Source organism: Heterodontus francisci, chromosome 3, assembly GCF_036365525.1.
Source record: "Heterodontus francisci isolate sHetFra1 chromosome 3, sHetFra1.hap1, whole genome shotgun sequence".
Lineage (NCBI taxonomy): Eukaryota > Metazoa > Chordata > Chondrichthyes > Heterodontiformes > Heterodontidae > Heterodontus > Heterodontus francisci.
Genome location: NC_090373.1, coordinates 84534903 through 84557246, shown reverse-complemented (window position 1 = coordinate 84557246; position 22344 = coordinate 84534903). Strand labels below are relative to the sequence as shown.

The window sequence follows — 22344 nt, the reverse complement described above, 5'->3', positions numbered from 1 at the left end:
GTAACTTACCTTATATTTTTTAGATTCTTAATTAATTACTTGATCTAGTTTTAAGTTATAGATAGATTACCTTTAACTTACCCCAACACCCTTGCATGTGTTGTGATGTCATTGTGATTTTTGTTCTATTGTGTCGCTCTCAGACTCAAAGCTGCTTAATGCCTCCGCTCCCTTTTCAAACTGTTGCTGCTCAGGATTCTCACTTTTTAAAATCAGCTAATCAGTCTCTCTGCTCCATTTTCTTTGAAAGAAAAAACTTGCATTTATATTAAGTTTTCACAATCTCAGGCTGTCCCATCACGCTTCACAGCCAACAAAGCTAGATGTTGCAGAAGGTGAAGAATCCACAGTGGCCTCCTGTCTCATGCAAATTAGGTGCCCTCCCACTGACCCCATGTCTCAAGGACGGTCTGTGCTCTTGTGGAGTCACAATGGACTGGCGTCACATATAGGTCAGACTGTTAGTGGTGGCAGTCTCTTTTCTCTGAAGACATTAATGAACCAATTGGGATTAATGACAACCAGTAGTTTTTATGGTTATTTTCCTGATGCTAGGTGACAAATTTCTAGATTCATTGGATTCAGTTTCACAGCAGCCAATGGTGGGATTTGAACCCATGTCCTCTGGGTTGCCAGTCCAATACCAGTAGAATAGGCTATCATACTGCATTTTGGCCTTATCCGCACCAGATTTACTTCTAGAGCAGCAGATAGCATAACTTCTGATGCAGAAAATATTACCTGCCATATTAATCCATGTGTTCATTCCCTCAATTTATGACAGTAGCTCCTTAGCAAGAGTACTATAATGAAATGGAAGAGTGTAAGATAGCCAACACTGATTCACTGTTGTGAAATGTGCCCAGGTACAAGTATTTCCACTACAAGAACAAATCAAGTGGAAAAGTTCAAACAGTAAACCACTAAAATCATTCTTGGATGCTTTTTGTTTTTGTGTTCTATTTTCTGTATTGATTTGTATAGATTAAATTATGCATAAATTTGGGTATTTCAGTACAATTATAGTATTATCAACTTCCATTGTTAAAAAAGAAAATTATATCAACATGAACATCTACATTGAGAAGAGTTGCTTGTCCATAAATATACATACACAGAAATCTCCCAAAAATTAGTTGGAAAAACTGCAGCCATTAAACTGTATAATTTAGAGTTGTCTTCCGCAAATAACAGACTATACAGTTTTTAAGACAGTAGTGATTAGTACAGTACATTTTTAGATCAAATTACTGGCTAAAACCAATGTACTAAATTATAGGCATATGTAGCATACTATGGAAAAGGGCAACTGTATATTTCCTCACAGATGTGTGTTTTATTTTCCTTCTAGCAGTCACAATAACCACATGCTGCACAAGAATTATTTTACTATCTATGATCTTTTTCCTGGGCTTCCTATTTTTGTTTGACGGGGAGAGCTTCAAGTACAGGAAAAATTATATGGGTAATACAAAAATGTCTTTTTAATGGAATTCCATAATTTTATTAGTACAGTAAATGTTAGAAGGGGCTTATCCATCATTAATCTAATTCATCCTCAGTAACACGAACAATAGCAGTTAACTGATTAAAAACTGAAGCAATGGAAATTGCATTTTAGCATTCCACTGCTGTAGCATTTTAAACATTCATGAAAACATATTGAGCTTGACTAAACAGATAGCCTGATGCTTGCATAACCTGAAGACTAGTCCACCTCCAATTAGGCAGCATTGACTACAGTTCAAAAATAATTTAACTCTTTAACTCATATTTGTTCCTACAAAATTCAATGTATTGTGCAGTTAACACTTTCTATAATGGGAAAGGAAAAGATAGCGTCTTTGAAGTGTGCAATGTCAGCAACAATAGATATTACATTTTGATAACACCTATTCTTCACACTAACCTACATGAATGGTATTTTCTATAACAAAACATGTTCTGAGACATTTTAAAACATCTGGAGGTGCTTTTCAAAGAAAATCTTTCAAATTATCATAAGGTTCAATGAGTTAAAGAGTTAAACCTTAACCCACCTTAAACAAAGAATTGGTTAAATTTTAGGTCTCCATCCTTTAATAAACTGCATAATCTTTTTCACTTGCAGTTTTGTCAGTTTAAAATCATCAGATAGAATTTCCTCAGTCAGCTGAACAAAAATGTTTCCATCAATTCGTTCACGAACAAAGAAGGTCACCACATCTTCTGAAAGGCCTATGAAACGTAAACATTTGGAGACTTCCTCCACAGAAAGAGTAGATAGGTCAGATGGTGGGTGCCAGTACAAACCACTACCATTTAATTTGGGCATACCTGCGGTATTAATTGAAGGAAGGGAGACAGGTATCTCCGTATTACTCCTAGATGACACTGGAGGGACCTCTATAACCCCTTGCGTGAGATAAACCCTTGTGACACCACCCTCAGCACCTCTTACAATGGTAGGAGAAAGAGATGCTGTACTTCTGATTATGATGTTGTCCGAATCGCAGACTTTTGGAGGCCGTGGTGGTGGGATTGGACAAGATATGCTGTCAGTCTGTTTGTACAATGAATCCTGTACACAGTTTCTAATCTCCTGATTGTACCTTACGTCTCCAGAAGTGCTGACAGAGCCTGGATCAGGAGAGGTGCTACGGCTGACTGTAGGATCAAAAGGATCAAAATGCTCTGATGTGGTGGATGGAGACTTGTGATGATCAGAAGATTCCAACCAATCTGCTGCTGATGGACTAGATGAGTAACTAGAATTGGCAAAAGGGTTTAATGCCCCAAAAGGAGCAAACCGTTTCTGAGAGCTTGGTGGTTTCAGTCGAGGACAACTGTAGTAACTTTTGAGGACAGCATCTCCTGATAATTGGGGTGTAGATCGCCCACTGATCACACTTTGAATGCTGTCTGAATATGCCCATGGATCTGACCAGGAGGTTTGCACGTTCTGGATATTAGATGAAATATTCCCTGATATTGGACGGTTGGAAGAATCTGTAGCCTTGCAGTCTCCCCATGTGCATGGGTAGCAGTAAAGGGAATATGAATCTGGGGATGGCGAACAGCTGCCACTGCGGGTTCCAGAACTGGAAATGGAAGGAAATAAATTAAGTGTATTACAGTCATGGCTTGTTAACATGGATTAATCCTCTAAAATAGCATTATTACCAGACTGAGGGGAAATCTCTTCAATGGAACTACCACCATGAACCACAAAGAAGGGGCATGAGCACAACGAATAGTGGGCAAGGTTAGCATGAAATTTAGCAGGTAAATTCAAAATGTGAAATGGTGGGAAGATCCTGGGAGGGAACCCAATTTCCACAATTTCATTATAATATGCTGACAAATAATCATCCCAAATTTGAGCTACTTAATTTAACTGGTAGTGTTGTATACTAGTCCATGGGGTATATCTTCCTCACCGTAAATTGTTGAGCAACTTACACATTAATAAAGGCGTGCATCATTCATACACTGTTATTTCTTCAGCAAATTGCAGCCCAATATTTAAAGGATAAAACCAATATGTGAGAAATTCTGTACAATATTAATTCTATTGTTCAATGCCATTGACTGGTCTGAGCCATGGAGGTTGCATTGACTTTTTTAGTCACAAACTCTCACACTGGTTGACACCTTTGTATATTTGGAAGATCTCCACCCCCATCAAAATTAAACTTTTCTCCATTTCAATGGTTACCAGTACATTCAGGATCCACTTGAAAATTGGGCCTTTGTCAGATTTTATTGTGCTATTTTCAACAATTGTTGAGCATTCCACAGATATAGTAAGGAACTTTTTGATCTTTTTACCAATTAAGTTGCTTGAGCACTGTGTGGGAAGCATGCTAACAATCACATCCACAATAAAGAGAAATTTCCGTTTCATTTTTTTCAAATAGAGGAAACTTGATCCATAATGTAATTCAAGAAAGGTCTGTTCATTGGATCTACTCCCCAAATAACTGACTATAGCAACACGATACTCCATCCGTGTAAAAAGAAATTGGCATTCTAAGCTTGTTAGAATTTGTGAACCAGATAACTGCCACCAAATGCCCCTTCTAGCTAAACTGCTGCTCTCTAAGTGGTGGGAAGCAGGCATTAAAATTAGCATTGGGTGGGAAATAACCCCTTCTGTCCCTATTAGTGAAAACTATGACAGTAATTGCGAAAGATTCAAATGTCCGTTGGCAGCCAGAGAAATTGCCTGTCGTACTAAAGCACTTATAAGAAATAATTAATGTACATAACAGGAAGCATAAATGCAGAAAAGACAAGTCAAAAGCATTTCAAAATTGAATTTGCAATATTAAGGAAAGCCCATTTGTCATTAAATTGGCCATTCATGTTAGCATCATCTGACCTAAATGCACTTTGGATTACTAAGTGAAGGTAACTTAGTACAGTATTATAGTGCTTTATCAATAGGAGATTTTTTTTGCATTTGCTAGCAGCAGTATAGTTGTTGTAGATGCACCATGTACATATAAGAGAATAAAATACGTTCTTCGACAGTTTAGGGTTCCACAGAAATGCCAAGACATTTCAATTACAAATCCCTTCAAACACTTAAAGGAGCATGACATTATATTAGCTATTTTGGACAGCTTCAGTTGCTGCAACACACTTAAAAGCTATTCTGAAACCCATACATAAACAGTGTCAATACCATGGTTAGTTGATGATGCAATAGATACCATGGGTGAGATTTTAACTCATTCAAAACCCACCCACTTACACAGAGTTAAAAATAGGGCCCATCCTGTAACAATCCAATGCAGTTTCCACGAAAAAATAAAACACATCTGTACTTCCAAACATAAACGAGGTAGCTGGTTCCTCTTACATTCCTTGACCTAGTTATGTCATTAAACATCTTGCAGCATTGAGTTGACATTCAGCTGACAATCACTGCTCTGACCACCTCTTTCACTGAACCTATGCACATTCTTTTGAGGGCCTTGACAGGTTAATCATTCCAGGCAAAGACGCCTCCCTCTCCTAAAGCAGCACCTCCACTGCAAGAACCTCGGGTTCTGTGCCCTTAAGTGAACTTATCTAAAGTAGTCCAAGGATGTAAACTGCTTTTAATCAAACTTTTTTTTGATTATGCTAGGCTCTTTAAACTAATGCGGGTATGTTGACAAAATTAGAGTGCTGTCCAAGATGTCGACACAAGTCACTACGACAGTCCTACTTTTAGAGAATTAGTTGGAGCTAAGGACTGAGGAACATAGAAACAAAGAAATAGGAGTAGGTTGTTTAGCCTCATGAGCCTGATCCGCCATTCAATGAGATCGTGGCTGATCTGCAACCTAAATTCCACATACCCACCTTTGCCACATCTCTTTTTTTTTTATTCATTCATGGGATGTGGGCATCGCTGGCTAGGCCAGCATTTATTGCCCATCCCTAATTGCCCTTGAGAAGGTGGTGGTGAGCTGTCGTCTTGAACCGCTGCAGTCCATGTGGGGTAGGTACACCCACAGTGCTGTTAGGAAGGGAGTTCCCAGGATTTTGACCCAGCGACAGTGAAGGAACGGCGATATAGTTCCAAGTCAGGATAGTGTGTGACTTGGAGGGGAACTTGCAGGTGGTGGTGTTCCCATGTATTTGCTGCCCTTGTCCTTCTAGTTGGTAGAGGTTGTGGGTTTGGAAGGTGCTGTCTAAGGAGCCTTGGTACATTGCTGCAGTGCATCTTGTAGATGGTACACACTGCTGCCACTGTGCGTCGGTGGTGGAGGGAGTGAATGTTTGTAGATGGGGTGCCAATCAAGCGGGCTGCTTTGTCCTGGACAGTTTTGAGCTTCTTGAGTGTTGTTGGAGCTGCACCCATCCAGGTAAGTGGAGAGTATTCCATCACACTCCTGACTTGTGCCTTGTAGATGGTGGACAGGCTTTGGGGAGTCAGGAGTTGAGTTACTTGCCTCAGGATTCCTAGCCTTTGACCTGCTCTTGTAGCCACAGTATTTATATGGCTACTCCAGTTCTGTTTCTGGTCAATGGTAGCCCCTAGGATGTTGATACTTTTGGATAACAAAAATCTATCAATCTCAGTTTTAAAATTAACAACTGATCCAGCATCAATTGCCCTTTGTTGAAGAGAGTTCCAAACTTCTACCACTCTTTGTGTGAGGAAGTGTTTCCTAATTTCACTCCTGAAAAGTCTGGCTCCAATTTTTTGTCTATGCCTCCTAGTTCTAGACTCCTCAAATAGCAGAAATAGTTTCTCCCCACTGCCCTATCTGTTACCATTAATATCTTGAAAACTTCAATCAAATGATCCGAGGATCATGGCTGGTTACTTACCTTCCAGGAGCCGAGTGGTGTGGAGCGGACTTGCAGGGAGAATCACTGACCGAGGAGAGGTTAAATAGAGGCCGAGGATCGTGGCCTGGTTACTTACTTTCCGGGAAACGAGTGGAGTGGAGTGGACCTGCGGGGAGAATCACTGACCGAGGAGAGGACAAATAGAGGCCGAGGATCGTGGCCTTGTTACTTACCTTCCGGGAGCCAAGCGGAGTGGAGCGGACCTGCGGGGAGAATCACTGACTGAGGAGAGGATAAATAGAGGCCGAGGATCACGGCCCGGTTACTTACCTTCCGTGAGCCTAGTGGTGTGGAGCGGACCTGCAGGGAGAATCACTGACCGAGGACAGGATAAACACACAGTACAGGCGAGCCGGAGTGTTTGGAAAAAAACCTTCAACAGTGACATCATTGGAAAGCTGCGAGGTGATTGGCTGGTGAGTAACTGCGGTTAAGGAATAGCTCTAAATAACTGGCAGTAGTAACTAAGGTCAGAGAGATCGACAGTTTATTTTCATATATAGTAAGTAGTGTTTTTTAGGGAGTTCTGTAGTAACGAGGACCAGGGAAGAAGGGCCCTAGAGTAATTGATATGATTTGATATTAAGCATCTTCCAAAAGGTTTAATTTAAAGGGTTAAGTCATCGCAGGACAGCTCAAAGCCGTGGTGTGCTCCTCATGCTCTATGTGGGAAGCCAGGAACAATTCCAGTGCCCGGGATCAGCATGTTTGCAGGAAATGTCTCCAGCTGCAGCTCCTGGAAGCCCGGGTTTCAGAGCTGGAGCGGCAGCTGGGGACACTGTGGAACATCCACGAGGTGCAGAGTATCATGGATAGCACGTATAGAGAGGTGGTCACACTGCAGGCTCAGACTCCACAGGCAGGAAGGGAATGGTGACCACCAGGCAGTGCAAGAGGACTAGGCAGGCAGTTCAAGAATCTCCTGTGGCTATTCCCCTGCAAAACAGATAAACTGCTCTGGATACTGTTGGGGGGAATGGCCTCTCAGGGGAAAGCAACAACAGCCCAATTCGTTGCACCACAGTTGGCTCTGCTGAACAGGAGAGGAGTAAAAAGTGTGGGAATGCAATAGTTATAGGGGATTCAATTGTAAGGGGAATAGATAGGCATTTCTGTGGCCACAAACGAGACTCCAGGATGGTATGTTGCCTCCCTGGTGCCAGGGTCAAAGATGTCTCAGAGCGGTTACAGGGCATTCTGAAGGGGGAGGGTGAACAGCCAGTGGTCGTGGTACACATTGGTACAAATGACGCAGGTAAAAAAAAGGATGAGGTCCTAAAAGCAGGGAGTTAGGAAGTAAGTTAAAAAGTAGGACCTCAAAGGTAGTGATCTCAGGATTACTGGATATATCGGATGAATACATGGCTGAAGAGTTGGTATGAGGGGGAGGGTTTTAGATTCCTGGGACATTGGGATTGGTTCTGGGGGAGGTGGCACCAATACAAACTGGACGGGTTACACCTGGGCAGGACCGGGACTGATGTCCTAAGGGGAGTATTTGCGAGGGTGGTTGGGGAGAGGTTAAACTAAAATGGCAGGGGGACGGAGGAGGGGGGGAATCAAAGACAAGAACAAAAGACAGTAAGGGGAATAAGAAAAGTGATAGGCAGAGAAATCAAGGGCCAGAATCTGTAATTACGGGTGAATTTAATCTGCATATAGACTGGGCAAATCAAATTAGTCACAATACCGTAGAGGAGGAATTCATGGAGTGTATACGGGATGGTTTTCTGGACCAATACGTTGAGGAACTAACTAGAGAACAGGCCATCCTAGACTGGGTATTGTGTAATGAAAGAGGAATAATTGACAATCTAGTTGTGCAAGATCTCTTGGGGATGAGCGACCATGATATGATAGAATTCTTCATCAAGATGGAGAGTGACGTAGTTGATTCTGAGACTAGGGTCCTGAATCTTAATAAAGGAAACTCCGAAGGTATGAGGCGCGAGTTGGCTATGATGGATTAAGAAATGTTACTTAAAGGGATGACGGTGGATAGGCAATGGCAAACATTTAAAGAGCACATGGATGAGCTGCAACAATTGTTTATTCCTGTCTGGCGCAAAAGTAAAACAGGGAAGTTAGCTTACAAGGGAAATTAGAGATTGCATTAGATCCAAGGAAGAGGCATACAAATTGCCAGAAAAAACAACAGATCTGAGGATTGGGAGCAGTTTAGAATTCAGCAAAGGAGGACCAAGGGATTGATAAAGAAGGGGAAAATAGAGTATGAGAGTAAGCTTGCGGGGAACATAAAAACTGACTAAAAGTTTCTATAGGTATGTGAAGAGCAAAAGATTGATGAAGACAAATGTAGGTCCCTTACAGTCAGAAGCAGGGGAATTTATTTTGGGGAACAAAGAAATGGCTGACCAACTAAATGCATACTTTGGTTCTGTCTTCACAAAGGAGGACACAAATACCATACCAGAAATGTTGGGGAACACAGGGTTTAGTGAGAGGGAGGAACTGAAGGAAATCAATTTTAGTAGAGAAATCGTGTTGGGGAAATTGATGGGATTGAAGGCTGATAAATCCCCAGGGCCTGATAATGTACACCCCAGAGTACTTAAGGAAGTGGCCCTATAAATAGTGGTGGTCATCTTCCAAGATTCTATAGACTCTGGAAAAGTTCCTACAGATTGGAGGGTAGCTATCTAAAATGTGGCGAGTCGAAGAGACTTAGTAGTTGGCAGGAAAAATGACAGAGGCGCAAGAGGAGAGCCAACTGTGCAACAGCCCCGACAAACAAATTTCTCTGCAGCACCTGTGGAAGAGCCTGTCACTCTAGAATTGGCCTTTATAGCCACTCTAGGCGCTGCTTCACAAACCACTGACCACCTCCAGGCGCGTATCCATTGTCTCTCGAGAGAAGGAGGCCCAAAAGAAAGAAAAAGAAAGAAAAGAATGTAACCCCACCATGTAAAAAGGGAGGTAGAGAGAAAACAGGGAATTATGGACCAGTCAGCCTGATGTCGGTAGTGGGGAAAATTCTAGAGTCCATTGTCAAAGATTTTATGGCAGAGTACTTGGAGAACAGTGATAGAATCGGACAGAGTCAGCATGGATTTACAAAAGGGAAATCATGCATGACAAATCTACTTGAATACTTCGAGGATGTAACTAATAGAGTTGATGAGGGGGAGCCAGTGGATGTGGTTTATTTGGACTTTCAGAAGGCTTTCGACAAAGTCCCACATAAGAGATTAGCATGTAAAATTAAAGCGCATGGGATTGAGGGTAGTGTAATGCGATGGATAGAAAATTGGTTGGCAGATAGGAAACAAAGAGTAGGAATAAACAGGTCTTTTTCCGAATGGCAGGCAGTGACTAGTGGGGTACCACAGGGATCGGTGCTAGGACCCCAGCTATTAACAATATATATTAATGATTTACATGAGGGAACTAAATGTAATATCTCCAAATTTGCAGATGACACAAAACTAGGTGGGAGGGTGAGTTGTGAGGAGGATACAGAGAGGCTTCAGCTTGATTTGGACTAGTTGAGTGAGTGGCAGATGCAGTATTATGTAGATAAATGTGAGGTTATCCACTTTGGAAGCAAAAACAGGAAGGAAGATTATTATCTGAACGGCTATAAACTGAGAGAGGGGAATATGCAATGAGACCTGGGTGTTCTTGTTCACCAGTCGCTGAAGGTAAGCATGCAGGTGCAACAGGCAGTAAAAAAGGCAAATGGTATGTTGGCCTTCATAGCGAGAGGATTCGAGTACAAGAGCAGGGATGTTTTGCTGCAATTATACAGGGCCTTGGTGAGGCCACACCTGGAATATTGTGTGCAGTGTTGGTCCCCTTATCTGAGGAAGGATGTTCTTGCTATAGAGGGAGTGCAGCGAAGGTTTACCAGACTGATTCCTGGGATGGCGGGATTGACGTATGAGGAGAGATTGAGTCGGTTAGGATTATATTCGCTGGAGTTCAGAAGAGTAAGGGGGATTCTCATAGAAACCTATAAAATTCTAACAGGACTTGACAGGGTAGATGCAGGAAGGATGTTCCCAATGGTAGGGGAGTCCTGAACCAGGGGTCATAGTCTAAGGATACGGGGTAAACCATTCAGGAATGAGATGAGGAGAAATTTCTTCACCCAGAGAGTGGTGAGCCTGTAGAATTCACTGCCACAGAAAGCAGTTGAGGCCAAAACATTGTATATTTTCAAGAAGGAGTTAGATATAGATCTTGGGGTGAAAGGGATCAAAGGATATGGGGGGAAAGCGGGAACAGGTTACTGAGTTAGATGATCAGCCATGATCACAATGAATGGCGGAGCAGGCTCGAAGGGTCGAATCCCCTACTCCTGCTCCTATTTACTATGTTTCTATCCCTTAACCTTCCAAATCCTTGGGAATACAAGCCTAGTTTGTGTAATATCTCCACATAATTCAACCCTTGGTGTCCAGGTACCATTCTGGTAAACCTAGGCTGCAATCCCTCTCAGGCCAATCTGTCCGTCATGTGTGGTGCCCAGAGCTGAGTGCAGTAGGAAATTTAGCCCATCCTAAAACCTGAATAAATTAGGCAATACAAAACTGTTGAATGTTAAAAATATTACTCAATAGCCTACATCCTCATGAGCAATGAAAATGAAGTTGTTGAAAACATCATATGCAAATCTGAGATAGTGAACTAGAAGATCTCGGCTGGAAATTACTGTTTGCAGTATTAGCATCAGCAGGTTTAATATATTGCTATGATATTACTCTGTTCATATTTTGAATATGAATACGTTTACATCTCCATTACATAGTGGAAGGAGGAATGTCATATAAAGACATTTAGCATTCATACTCTACAGTAACTATATCCACACCAGTCATCTTTAGGCTACGAGTGAGATCACCAATTTGATGTGAATTACTGTCAAATTAGGGGCTATTTTATGCTGTAATCTTTAGAAACTGGACTGAGATTGTCCAAACTCATTTAAAGACTCGAAATTTTGAAATACGAGCAGATTTCTTTTATGTTGGAGGATATATTGGCCCAGATTTTGCTGTTAAAGTAACAGTGAGGCTAAAAGCGCTCACACTTATTTATGCGTAAATGGCACGGGAACTTCAGGTGAGAGGCAGGTGCACGGTTATACAAAAGTTCATAGGATCATAGGAAATAGGAGCAGGTGTAGGCCATTCAGCCCATCGAGCCTGCTCCACCATTCAGACAGATCATGGCTGATCATCTACCTCTATGCCATTTTTCCCCACAATCCCATATCCCTTGATGTCATTAGTATCCAGAAATCTATTGATTTCTGTCTTGAACATGCTCAATCATTGAGTTTTCACAGCCCTTTAGGGTAGAGAATGCTACAGATTCACCACCCTCTGAGTACATTCCTCCTCATCTCAGTCTTAAATGGCCTGCCCTTTGTTCTGAGACTGTGTCCTCTTGCTCTAGACTCACCAGCCAGAGGAAACATCCTATCCACATCCACCCTTTCATGCCCTGTAATAATTTTATAAGTTACAATGAGATCACCTCTCATTCTTGTCCCTTGGCTCCCTAGTATTTCTGGGAGATTTTCTGTGTTTTCCTCTGTGAAGACAGACATGAAGTAATTGTTTAGTCTCTCCACCTTTTCCTCATTCTCTACCACAAATTCTCCATTAGGAAATAGTGACCACAATATGATAGAATACTACATTAATTTTGAAAGAGATATAGTTCATTCTGAAACTACGGACTTAAATCTGACAAAGGAAACTATGAAGCTACGGGGGTAAGTTGGCTATGGTGGATTGGGAAAATACATTAAAAGATTTGACAGTAGACAGGCAATGGCTAATATTTAAAGAAGTATTTCACAGTTTACAACAAATATACATTCATCTTAGACACAAAAGCCCAACAGGAAAGGTGAATCAACTTTGGCTAACAAAAGAAGTTAAAGATTGCATTTGGTCAAAGGAAGTGGCTTATAAGGTCGCCAGAAAAAGTGGTAAGACTGAGGATTGGGAGCAATTTAGAGTCCAACAAAGGAGCAGCAAGAAACTGAGAAAGAAAGGGAAAAGAGATTATAAATGTAAGCTAGCTAGAAACATAAAGGCAGACTGTAAAAGCTTCTTTAGGTATGTGAAAAGGAAACAATTAGCAAGGACAAATGTTGCTGTCTAAATTGCGTGAAAAGAGCATTTTGCTATCTGGCTCACCATTGAAACTGCTGTAATTGCTCCATAGAAATGAACTACACTTATCACAGAAAGTTAAGTCTTGTCCAGTCCAGTCTAGAACCCTGTTAAATAGTGTTAAATGTTAATTACTGCCAGTAAACCTCTCTGGCACTGAAAATCATTTATTACAATTATGGAGTTTAGTTTCTTCAGGTATTAATTGTTGTTGGATATTTTAAAAATGTCAAATTTAAAATCTAAATTTCTGTCTCTCTTATCTCTCTCCCTCTTCATCCAATTTTTCTTTCCCTTCCCTCCACTTCTCTTTCTGTGTCTGATTTGGCATTGAATTCACTATGCCTAATTCACACTTTTTTCTCAATTTTTGCACTGTTTAGTTCCCAATCCTTCATCTGATTAGTTAAGTAGATATGTAGTTACTTGCCCTGTTTACTCAGGTCCACGATGCTCTGTTTCCCTCACTGCAACATTATCAACTCACACATTCAGCAACTTGCCACAGAAAAAATTTAGAAAAACTAAATGTGCAAGGGCAAGTCGAACTAATGATACACACCATTAGATGCCCTGCTACAGCACAATATTTGGGTCATTGTGTCATGCAATGAGAAAGGCATTATTTTAATGCCAAGATGGAGCTGTGTGTAAATGGCTGTCTCTTTAAGGCCACATGGTTGATTTGCTGTAAATAGATACATTCCATGGTAAATTCAATACTAATTAATGTTAAACATTCCTCGAGTAAATTAAATGCTAATTGGTGGAGAAATTTCTTCATAGATTGGCAGCTGCTTGTAAATCCCCAGTGTCTCCCCAAGGTCAGAGGAAGCAAGAAATGACTGTCTTTTTACCTCTTTTTAAAATACTATCCATGAATGAATAATCTCTCTGTGCATAAAAAATGACTGGTGATTTTGTTCTAAAAAAAAAATTGGAGGAATTGTGTATATTTGCAAATTGGCTACAAGAATTTGCTTCAGACACATTTACCTATAATTAAGTCACAGAAATTTAAGAAAAAATAACATAAGAATTGCTACATTACAAGCCAAGGAATGTACACATGTACCATTTTTATTCTGTTACTAGGAGATTCCGCCAAGGATGTTCCTCAGGGTCAACTGGAAATCACGCTGTTTTATAAGAATGGGGATGTTATGTCGTTTAGTGTACAATAATAAGTGCCACTGATTTAATGGCCTGGAATTTGCAGTCTGCAGTGAAGCGGCAGCACTTACAGCTGACCTCGAAGAAAGCTTCCTACAAAGTTATAATGATATCTATGATGTAGATTTCCCCTTTCCCAACATTAGTTTGAATCTAGCAGCAAGTCAAGGGGATCTCCAGCCGTCCAGTATCACTGACGTCATCACGCAGGATAAGCAGCCAATCACATTGAAGTATTCTCATAGACAGCAAACCAGGAAATAAAATGTACTGATTATCCTTCACAGTTTATAACATTTACAGAGAGCAAAATGAATGATTTGGACATACAGGTGGGATTAAGGTAGTATCTGAATTATCATAACCAAAGTTTTAAAAAATTATGTGGATTTTTGTTTTAACATAATGGAGAAATTTGACATTACTCAAATATAAAATTAGATTTCAGGGCCAGAGAGTTTTTAGCAGTGATTATGGACTTAGTATGCCATTAAAAACCCAGATACACCCCACTCAACAAGGGTTTCTACAGCGAGACTAATAGCAGAAAAGGGCAAATTCTCATCAGTTCAACAATTTCTAATTGATTGCAGTCTGGAGCCCTTTAGTATGCACCCTGTGGGAGAAGTGTAGAATCACTGACAGCAATTTCTAGATTTTCACATTTAATTGCTCATTTGCAGACTCCAGAAGTTGCTGCCAATTTCAGAGGAGTAATGACAGCAAATGATGATAATTTTGCCATCATTACAGCTGCAAAATTTGGGCCATAATAAGTGACTAAGTCAAAGGGCATTTGGCTACATGACACTCTGGTACTTTTTTTATCAAGTTTTTGGTACTGGAATTATATGACAGTCAACTTTTTAATGAAAATTGTGAATGAGTGTCCTTGATTACTACACATTTCCTTACTTATGTACCTATCTTTTTGTCTTCTTTTTAAAAAGCTAGGATTCATGTGAGGCTGGTAGGCAACATGTAGCAGATTGGAGGTAAATATTTGCCAGTTTATGAATAATTGAGAGGGAAAGGTTGTAAAATTTAGCAGCAGTTATATGTTGGTGTGGTTCTTGGGTACAACTGTATTATAAAATGGGAATGTGGAGTTTAGGAGCATAAGGTAGAAGGATAATTGTTTACTCAAGGATCTCTAGTGTGATGTGGAAAGGCTTGGTATAATGCAACTGTGTGTGTGTATGTGGGGGCTGTTGGGGGTAGTTTCCTGGGGTTATCACCACTGCGGGTGATGGATCCCAGATAACATTGTGCATAATGCTGAGGTCTGGAGCATTGAGGAGAGGTATTTTTGAAAATTTTAATTTGCCTTTTAAAAGTACTTAAATCATTTAAGCAAAGTAAGTTTGTTTCCTGTTCACCACTAGGAACTTGGCTATTCTTTATATATTGGTGGGATTCCCCAGACATTTTAGAGAATTTATGTCTTTGCGACTTCTTAACGAGAGCATAGATCACCACCCTTGGCCACAGGTCTTGTTCAATGGGGGCTTGGGTGGCAGTAAAGACTGGTGCTAGATTTAAGAAGCCTAGTAACCCTCAGGTTGGGAGTATAGTGCTACTGTGCAACCTACTTTGCAGACAGGAGCTGAAGGGCTTGATCAAAGGTCAATTATACACGAAGTATAATTGGATGCACTTTAGATGTAACTGACAAGCATGGCAGAAATAGAATAAGCATGACAGGAAAATGTTACATGAAGCAAGTATGATGCATACAGTGCATTAGATGACATGCTTTGTGAGTATAGTTTATTTGGATTGTAAGGATTTCGGAGAAGTGTAAGAATGATTAAGTGGGTTGGTGAAATAAGGAGTTTGGGTTTCATGAGCATTGACAAGAATGGCATTGAGGATATTTGCTGGGGTAGTTAGTAATTGCAGTTTAATAATGAAGGGTAGTGAGTTGTTGGGGCTGGAGGAAGAATAGGGTATTGAGTCTGCTGAATGAGATAGTTGGATTTTAAGTTGGTGAAGAAGACATTAAAAAAGTTGCAAACAGAAATTGGACAAAAAAACAGGCAAGCGGCTTCCAAAAAATAAAGGTGAAATGCAAGATTTTGAGGGAAAAGAGTCAGTGGGAAGAGGATTTAAAAAATAGTGGAGAGCACATGTAACACACAATATGTTATCAGGGACACTGCAATGGGAGGAGTGGCGTCATGGATCCAGCAGCACTGGTTTGTAGGTTTTTAAGGAGATCTTTGCAAACATTGCATTTAGAGCTTTGTACTTGGGTTCTGCATGAGTCTCAATGTCTTTGGGGGGTGGTGGGGGGTGGAGTGTTGTTTAACCAAAAAGAAAAAGCAGGTTTGAATTGGAGGGGGCTAAAATCCTAAAAATCAGATTCCGACCCAAATCAACCTCAAACCTGCCCACTTCCAGCTTTAACTGAGGCGGGTAGGCACTTTAAATATGATAATGAGGCCATAAGCCTTCTTCTTCAGCTTTTCGACTTTAACTTTGGTTGGTGGGGTTTTGCGAGCCTCGGGGAACCTGATAGCTATATCCAAGCGAGGACTTGCTGGATCCAGGTGGTGAGTGCCTTTACACCGACCACCTGCATCCAGTGTGCCTGCCTATGCAACCCCCATGATTGGACAGCTCCCCCTACCTTCACCACAAGGCCTTTGATTCCTCCCACCCTCCCCACCTCCAAAGGCGTCTGATTCTACTCCTCCACCCTGAGGCCTCCGACTTTCCCCATACTCCCTAGTCCTCTGATTCTCCACCACCCAGAGGCCTCTGACCTACCCCCCACACAACCATCCCCCCCACTCCCCCAGCCTCCAAATCCCCCTCCAGACCTCTAGCCACACACCCCCCACCCACAGCCCCACTTCCAGGCCTCCAACCTCCGATGTCCTCCCCACTCCAGACAGGTCAGGTAAGTAAAAGTCCAGGTCTCTGTCTGTTTACCTAAGTCTCTGTATGTAGGTATAACTGTGTGTCTTACAGCTGTCATTAATTAGGATAGTTACATTTTCTAACTATCAACAAAACACAGGAGATATTAGTCTGACCCTGTGCATAAGAAGTTCCACAATTTTTCACACCAATGGAGGACACATCCTTACGCTTCAACTCTGAAACCTACTAAGGCATGCTGGGAAGTTCTGCAAACTCAACAAGCTCAGAATGCACTGTCAACAATTCTGGGAAAAATTATCCCGATGAAGTGCGAACTTTAAGATGTCTGAGGCTTAGATATAATAACTTTAAGGGAGGCATTGAAAGACACAAATAAAAATATAATGGATAAATTAGTGATTTTATTGTGAAATATGTAACTTTTTTGAATTTTCTTTAAAACATTAGAAATGTCAGTTCTGGAGAAAAAATGGTGTTCAATTTTTTCAAAAAGCATTTTGAATGATTTGATTGGTTTATCAGTAAACAGTGAACGACAACTGTTTACATGGAGAAATGGCATTATAAAATATTTACAGAGATAGCTTCAACGTTAAATGTTGACAAAATATCATTACTAAAATTGGTGACAATGGGAAGATTTTTGGACAGGATTTGGACAGCTTAAATGCAGGATTTTTGATAATATACGGATGGTTAAATAGATAATATATGTATATATGTTTTATTAATGAGGGTGGGAAGGGAGAATTCATTTCCTGAATGGTGATGGATTAAATTGCAATTTTTTTTAATTAGGAGAAATCAATGACCCATAGAATCCTACAAAGTTTGCATCCATTATTTATAACTATTGCCACTTACATCTCGTGAAGACCAGATGAGTAATAAGACAGGCTAGGGCTCGGTGAATGGGCTTGCTGGATCTGGGCCTTTGCAAATCGAGGTGGAACTGGTGGGCTTGGGGTAGGAACACCTTTCGTACCCCGTGGAGGAATAGGGGGTGCATTTAGAAGACGGCATTCTTCTTTCACCTATCAAAAGAAAACAGTGAAAGATGACATATGTCAAGATTCAAACACAGTGCAGAACAAGGCTGCATCGATCTGCTTTTGAATAGAACTATTTTGCCAATTTTACTACACAATAAAATCAGAAGTCATCACATAAGGCAATCAGAATATCTCCTGTCAATTGAATAACAATAGTTTGTTGGGGTGGCCTCTTGAGCTGCAGAACAGATCCTCACTGAAAGATGGTTGGAAACCCACGGCTTCCACGTGATGTGCCAAAAAATGCCATTAACGATCAATCCCTTCTGGAGCTATCTCGTGCATGTTGTCAATTTATGTTTGAAGTGTAAGTCAGACAAGTGATAAATCTTGAAAAAATCATAACTAACAATAGGTAGGAGTGCAGATAAGTTCTGCAGAATGAATCAAAGCTAATCTGTTCATTGACAGTGCATTCACAGTCCAGCAGTTACTGTTGCTGACAATACGATCCAACTTCGCTCGTTCACATAATTGTTGAATAATTTAGTGTGATCTTCAAGTTGAACCTTTTCTTTGCTGAACAGACCGAATGGGTTTGATTTTCCAGCTGGAGTTGGGAACCTGACATCTGGATAATTTCCGGGTCCCGACCCTGCACCTCCACTATGTTGCTCACAAGATGCTATTTTTAAATGCTAATGGCCTGATTGTGCAGGAGGCGTGCTCAGAGCCCAATTAGAGGAGTTGAGTGCCTCCAGGAGGCGGGAGCTGCTTGCCTGGCACCAGAGGCAAAGGCGAGTGGCAGCCATGATGGGGGCCTGTAGTTACCGTGCTGAGGGGAGCGGGCAGCTCCTCAGAGGGGCAGCAGCAAATATAAAATGGAACAGAGGTGAAATGGCCAAAACAAAGATATAATGAACATCCCCGCATAGGATGCTGGGGCTCCCAATAACTTTAAACATTTAAGGAACACTTTCCCTTTGCTGCACAGTGAACCCGACAGCTGTGCACTAACGTGCACCAGACTCTTCAGGTTCACCGGAATCCCTAAACAAAATTGTAATGCTGACCTCCCCAGCCTGTTAACAAGCTCCTAAAGGAGCTAAATGGGTCCTTAATTTGAGGCAAGCAGCTTCCCCATCTCCTTCCCCACCGCTGCCCTGCCAATGAAAATAGTGGACTGTCCCCAAAGGCGTCAGATTCTGGAGATGACCTCCAGGACCACGATCTTCAAAGTGTGTCCGCTCTGGCTCCCGACCCTGCGGCCCTTTGAAAATCCGACCCTATGACTCACTGAAATAGGTGTTGCTAAAAAATACTGCAGCAGATTCACAAATCACCACCATGTTGGGGTTATTTAAAGATGGACATGCTGACTTATGAGGCACTACTGGCTGTGCATTACTCCACAGAATGTCTTCCAAGATTGTGTAGCTTTGAATGCATTCAAGGAAAAGCTACATATGTACATAAGGGAGAAAGAAATAGAAGGATATATTGATAGGTTGAGATGAAGTGAGATGTGAGGAGGCTTGTGTGGAGCACAAGCACCAACATGGTAGTATTGGGCCAAATGGCCTGTTTCTGTGCGATAAAATTCCATGCAATTCTAGTATAATCCAAAGTGACAGCCCCAGCTGTCCTTCTAAAATGCATCATAGTACAGCTGAGGAAGGAAGATGACCTTATTTGATGAGTGTCTGTGAGGTTGTTGCAAGGATGATAATTAGTTATAGGTGACTATATTATGTTAAAATAACTATTGAAATATTCTATTCATAATACCATATTATCAATTCTGTCATGTAACGATCATTCCCCACAATTCTTAATCCAAACCATGCCGTACCCACCTTTCCACTCTGATTTCTGCCCTGAGAAGCACAAATACACCTGCTCCTGCACAGCAGCCTCTTCTCCAGCATTCCTCTCCCGACAGGGAGCCAAGCCTGTCAATCAGGCTGGCCTCCAGGCAAGGAACTTGTTAAAGAAACATCCCCGCCATGGAGTTAAAGCTCCACAGAATTTAGCGAATCCCGGACCAGAACCTCTCCCCCAGTCTTGGAAATCCCACTCCAGTAAATAAAGGGGCCAGTTTCTCTGCACAATATAAGATAAAACTGTGACTGCAATCAGTCCTCGCTTGCCTTTGAACTTCAAATGCAACACAGTCAACCATCAATGAAGCTTTGAAAAATGTCTTCGTGTCCTTCTAGAGTCTCCTGTCTGGCTGCTGCTGGGCCTGAGAACAGCTCCAGGTACCCCTCTATCGTCAAGGTAGGTGCACCTTGGTCTGTACACTGCATAATTGAGTAAGGGTAGGTGTGTCATGACTGCCTAAGATGTAAGCACACTTGTCTCTTCCTCATGCCTTCTCTGACCCTCCTCTTCCTCCTCCAGAACCAACAAATATAGTAATATAAGAGCCAGCATACCCATGATCAGAATTGTAGCACTAGTACATTAAGTAGCACTGAGAAAACACCTACAAATAGTAAATAGGAGGAAAAAAGATTCGATGCAGTAGGCCACAAGCAGAATGGGAAGAAGAGTTGCCAGAATGTGCAAAATAGCAGGCAGTCACCCTAACTTTGATTCAATAAAACTAATAGGGTAGGTTTTCACTTCCTATGCGGGCATAAAACTGGCACTGCAGATCAGTTAACCCATTACAGAAAGCACCCAATTTTAATTTCCATTGAAATCACACAACACTAGTTTTACACCTGGGTGGTAAATTGAACTCTACCCTAATATTTCCCATTAAGACTGGAAGTCCCAAAACATTTTAATAGGTCGTGAGCCAAACACTGACCATTTGCAGCACTTTCCCAGTGCTGAGTCCAGGTTGTGGTAGCAACAAATTATTTTGATAAATTTTCCATGGTTAATGAGAGAAATGCATTCCATATGCACTTGTCTTCTGATCCCTTGCACCTGAGCCAGGATGTTATAGCTTGCTCGGCACTTCGAGGGATTGGCAGGCCTAAGACTTGCAGACCTGTTAATGCACATGTGGGCAGAATTTAATGGGCCCCTGGGAGACGGGCTGGGAGGTGGGGAGGCCCATAGAATAGCGGCAGAAAGTGGGGGGGACAAAGAGCCCATAGCCTTCCCGTTGCTCTGCAATTAAGTCAAGGGAGGGAAAGGCTGAGGATGCCCTTCCCGCCCAAAGGTCACTTGAGGTCCTTAAATGGCCAATCACTAACGAATTAAGGGCCTCTTCCCGCCGCCACTGGAATTAAACCAGTGGCAGGGATGGCCTCTGCCACACGGGGAAGTCGCCCGGAAAACAAGGCAGTCTCCCTGCGGGCTTGGGGGAGGGTGCCTGCTCCATGGACAATCTGTGGCCAACAGAGGGCCCCTGGTGGCAAAGGCCACCTCTCCGCCAACGACCCCCCCCACCCCGCCCTCAATGCCCACTCTCCACCCACACCCCCTCACCGGGGCCTATTGGACTGGCCCCGGCGACCCCGCCACACTTACCTTGGGTCTGGCGGTCCAGCACTGGGCTTGGTCCCAGGCCTCCTGGAGTACCGGCAGTGGCCACCACTCCTGGTGATGCTTCCGAGACTACTGAGCTGCTGGCCCTCTGATTGGCTGGCAGCTCTGGGAGGCAGAAGTGCCCGATCGCCATTGAATTGTGCCAGGGTGGGGGGGGGAGAATGGTCCGAGGGCTGAGGCAGGGTTCCCCTCGCCTTTTTGGCCCCGCGTCAGGACCCCCACTAGCTCCACTAAATTCAGCCCCATGTTTTTGCACCTGCATTACCAGTGCCAGTCATTGTGGAATCAGTCCCAGCATTAAAAGTGTATGAACTGTGGCAATAATGCACATCTGGTTCAAATTATGTTGGGCTCAAGTCAGTGATTCTGCTACTGATTGCGATCTGCAAGACGATAAACTTCATATGATACTTACACCCACTGAAATCCTTTACATTGCTGAAATATGTCTCATATATTCTTTTTTTTCCCTGAAACATTCTATAAATGTTCACATAGAGTTAAATCAAGGGTTTGCATTGTTTATAGTATAATCTGTATACATAACATATTGTAAGGTGCCTTCTCATCACTCAGGTTTGTAAAATTTTGTATCCTCCATTTATCAAACCTGCTACAAGTGGACAGGTACGTTGATCACCAGAAGATCTTTCACTTATGTCAGTACATAGGTTTATATTAACAGATGTCAAGCACGGACCCCATATATTGCTAACTCACCTATTTCAAATAAGGAAACAATAATCAGGGAAATAATAATAACTTGACACCTACTCTGGATATTGACTTTTCAAAATCTCCTGCAGAAAATGCATCCTCATCAATTTGTACCACTAGTGTTTGCTTTCTGACTAAAAGAGGTCATAAAGTGAATCAAGGTTACAATGCTTGGGCAATATTTGTACACATATTAAAATATTCATATCTTTAGTAATGAGTGAATGGACAGTCCTGACAGTTGGTGTGAATAAGAAATGCAAGAAAGGAGATTACAGACACATATGCTCTTTTGGAGAGAGGCTGGAATTACATTTCCGTTTCTTGTTACTGGCATTAAAAACATTTAAAGTGGCATAAATTATTTATCATACTGGAAACAGAAAGCAATTTGTCAGTGGGCAGAGATGGTCCTACCTTACAGGAAGAGACAACTGAAAGTTAAGCACTCCCCACAGGAACAGCTGCTGCACACCGAACAATTAACTGGCAGGCCTAAATGTTGCACATTACCAAAACGCTTAACTCTTGCATTACTCAAACAACATCATCCTGCATCTCTGGCTGTCAGTCACTTTATGAAAGTC

At 41.8% G+C, this 22344-nt stretch overlaps 1 protein-coding gene across 2 annotated transcripts in view; it reads right to left on the bottom strand.

The window, feature by feature from the left end:
- Positions 1 to 1437: 1437 nt before the first annotated feature.
- The window catches only part of gareml (GRB2 associated, regulator of MAPK1-like), a 223558-nt gene continuing 202651 nt past the window's right edge, over positions 1438 to 22344 (bottom strand). For both annotated transcript variants that reach the window (XM_068017826.1, XM_068017834.1), the window contains 2 exons: positions 17406 to 17575; positions 1438 to 3080 (listed from right to left, as the gene is read on the bottom strand). In XM_068017826.1, coding sequence (XP_067873927.1) covers positions 2057 to 3080; positions 17406 to 17575 — 1194 coding nt within the window. In that variant the 3' untranslated portion in view covers positions 1438 to 2056. The remainder of the gene's footprint in view (positions 3081 to 17405; positions 17576 to 22344) is intronic.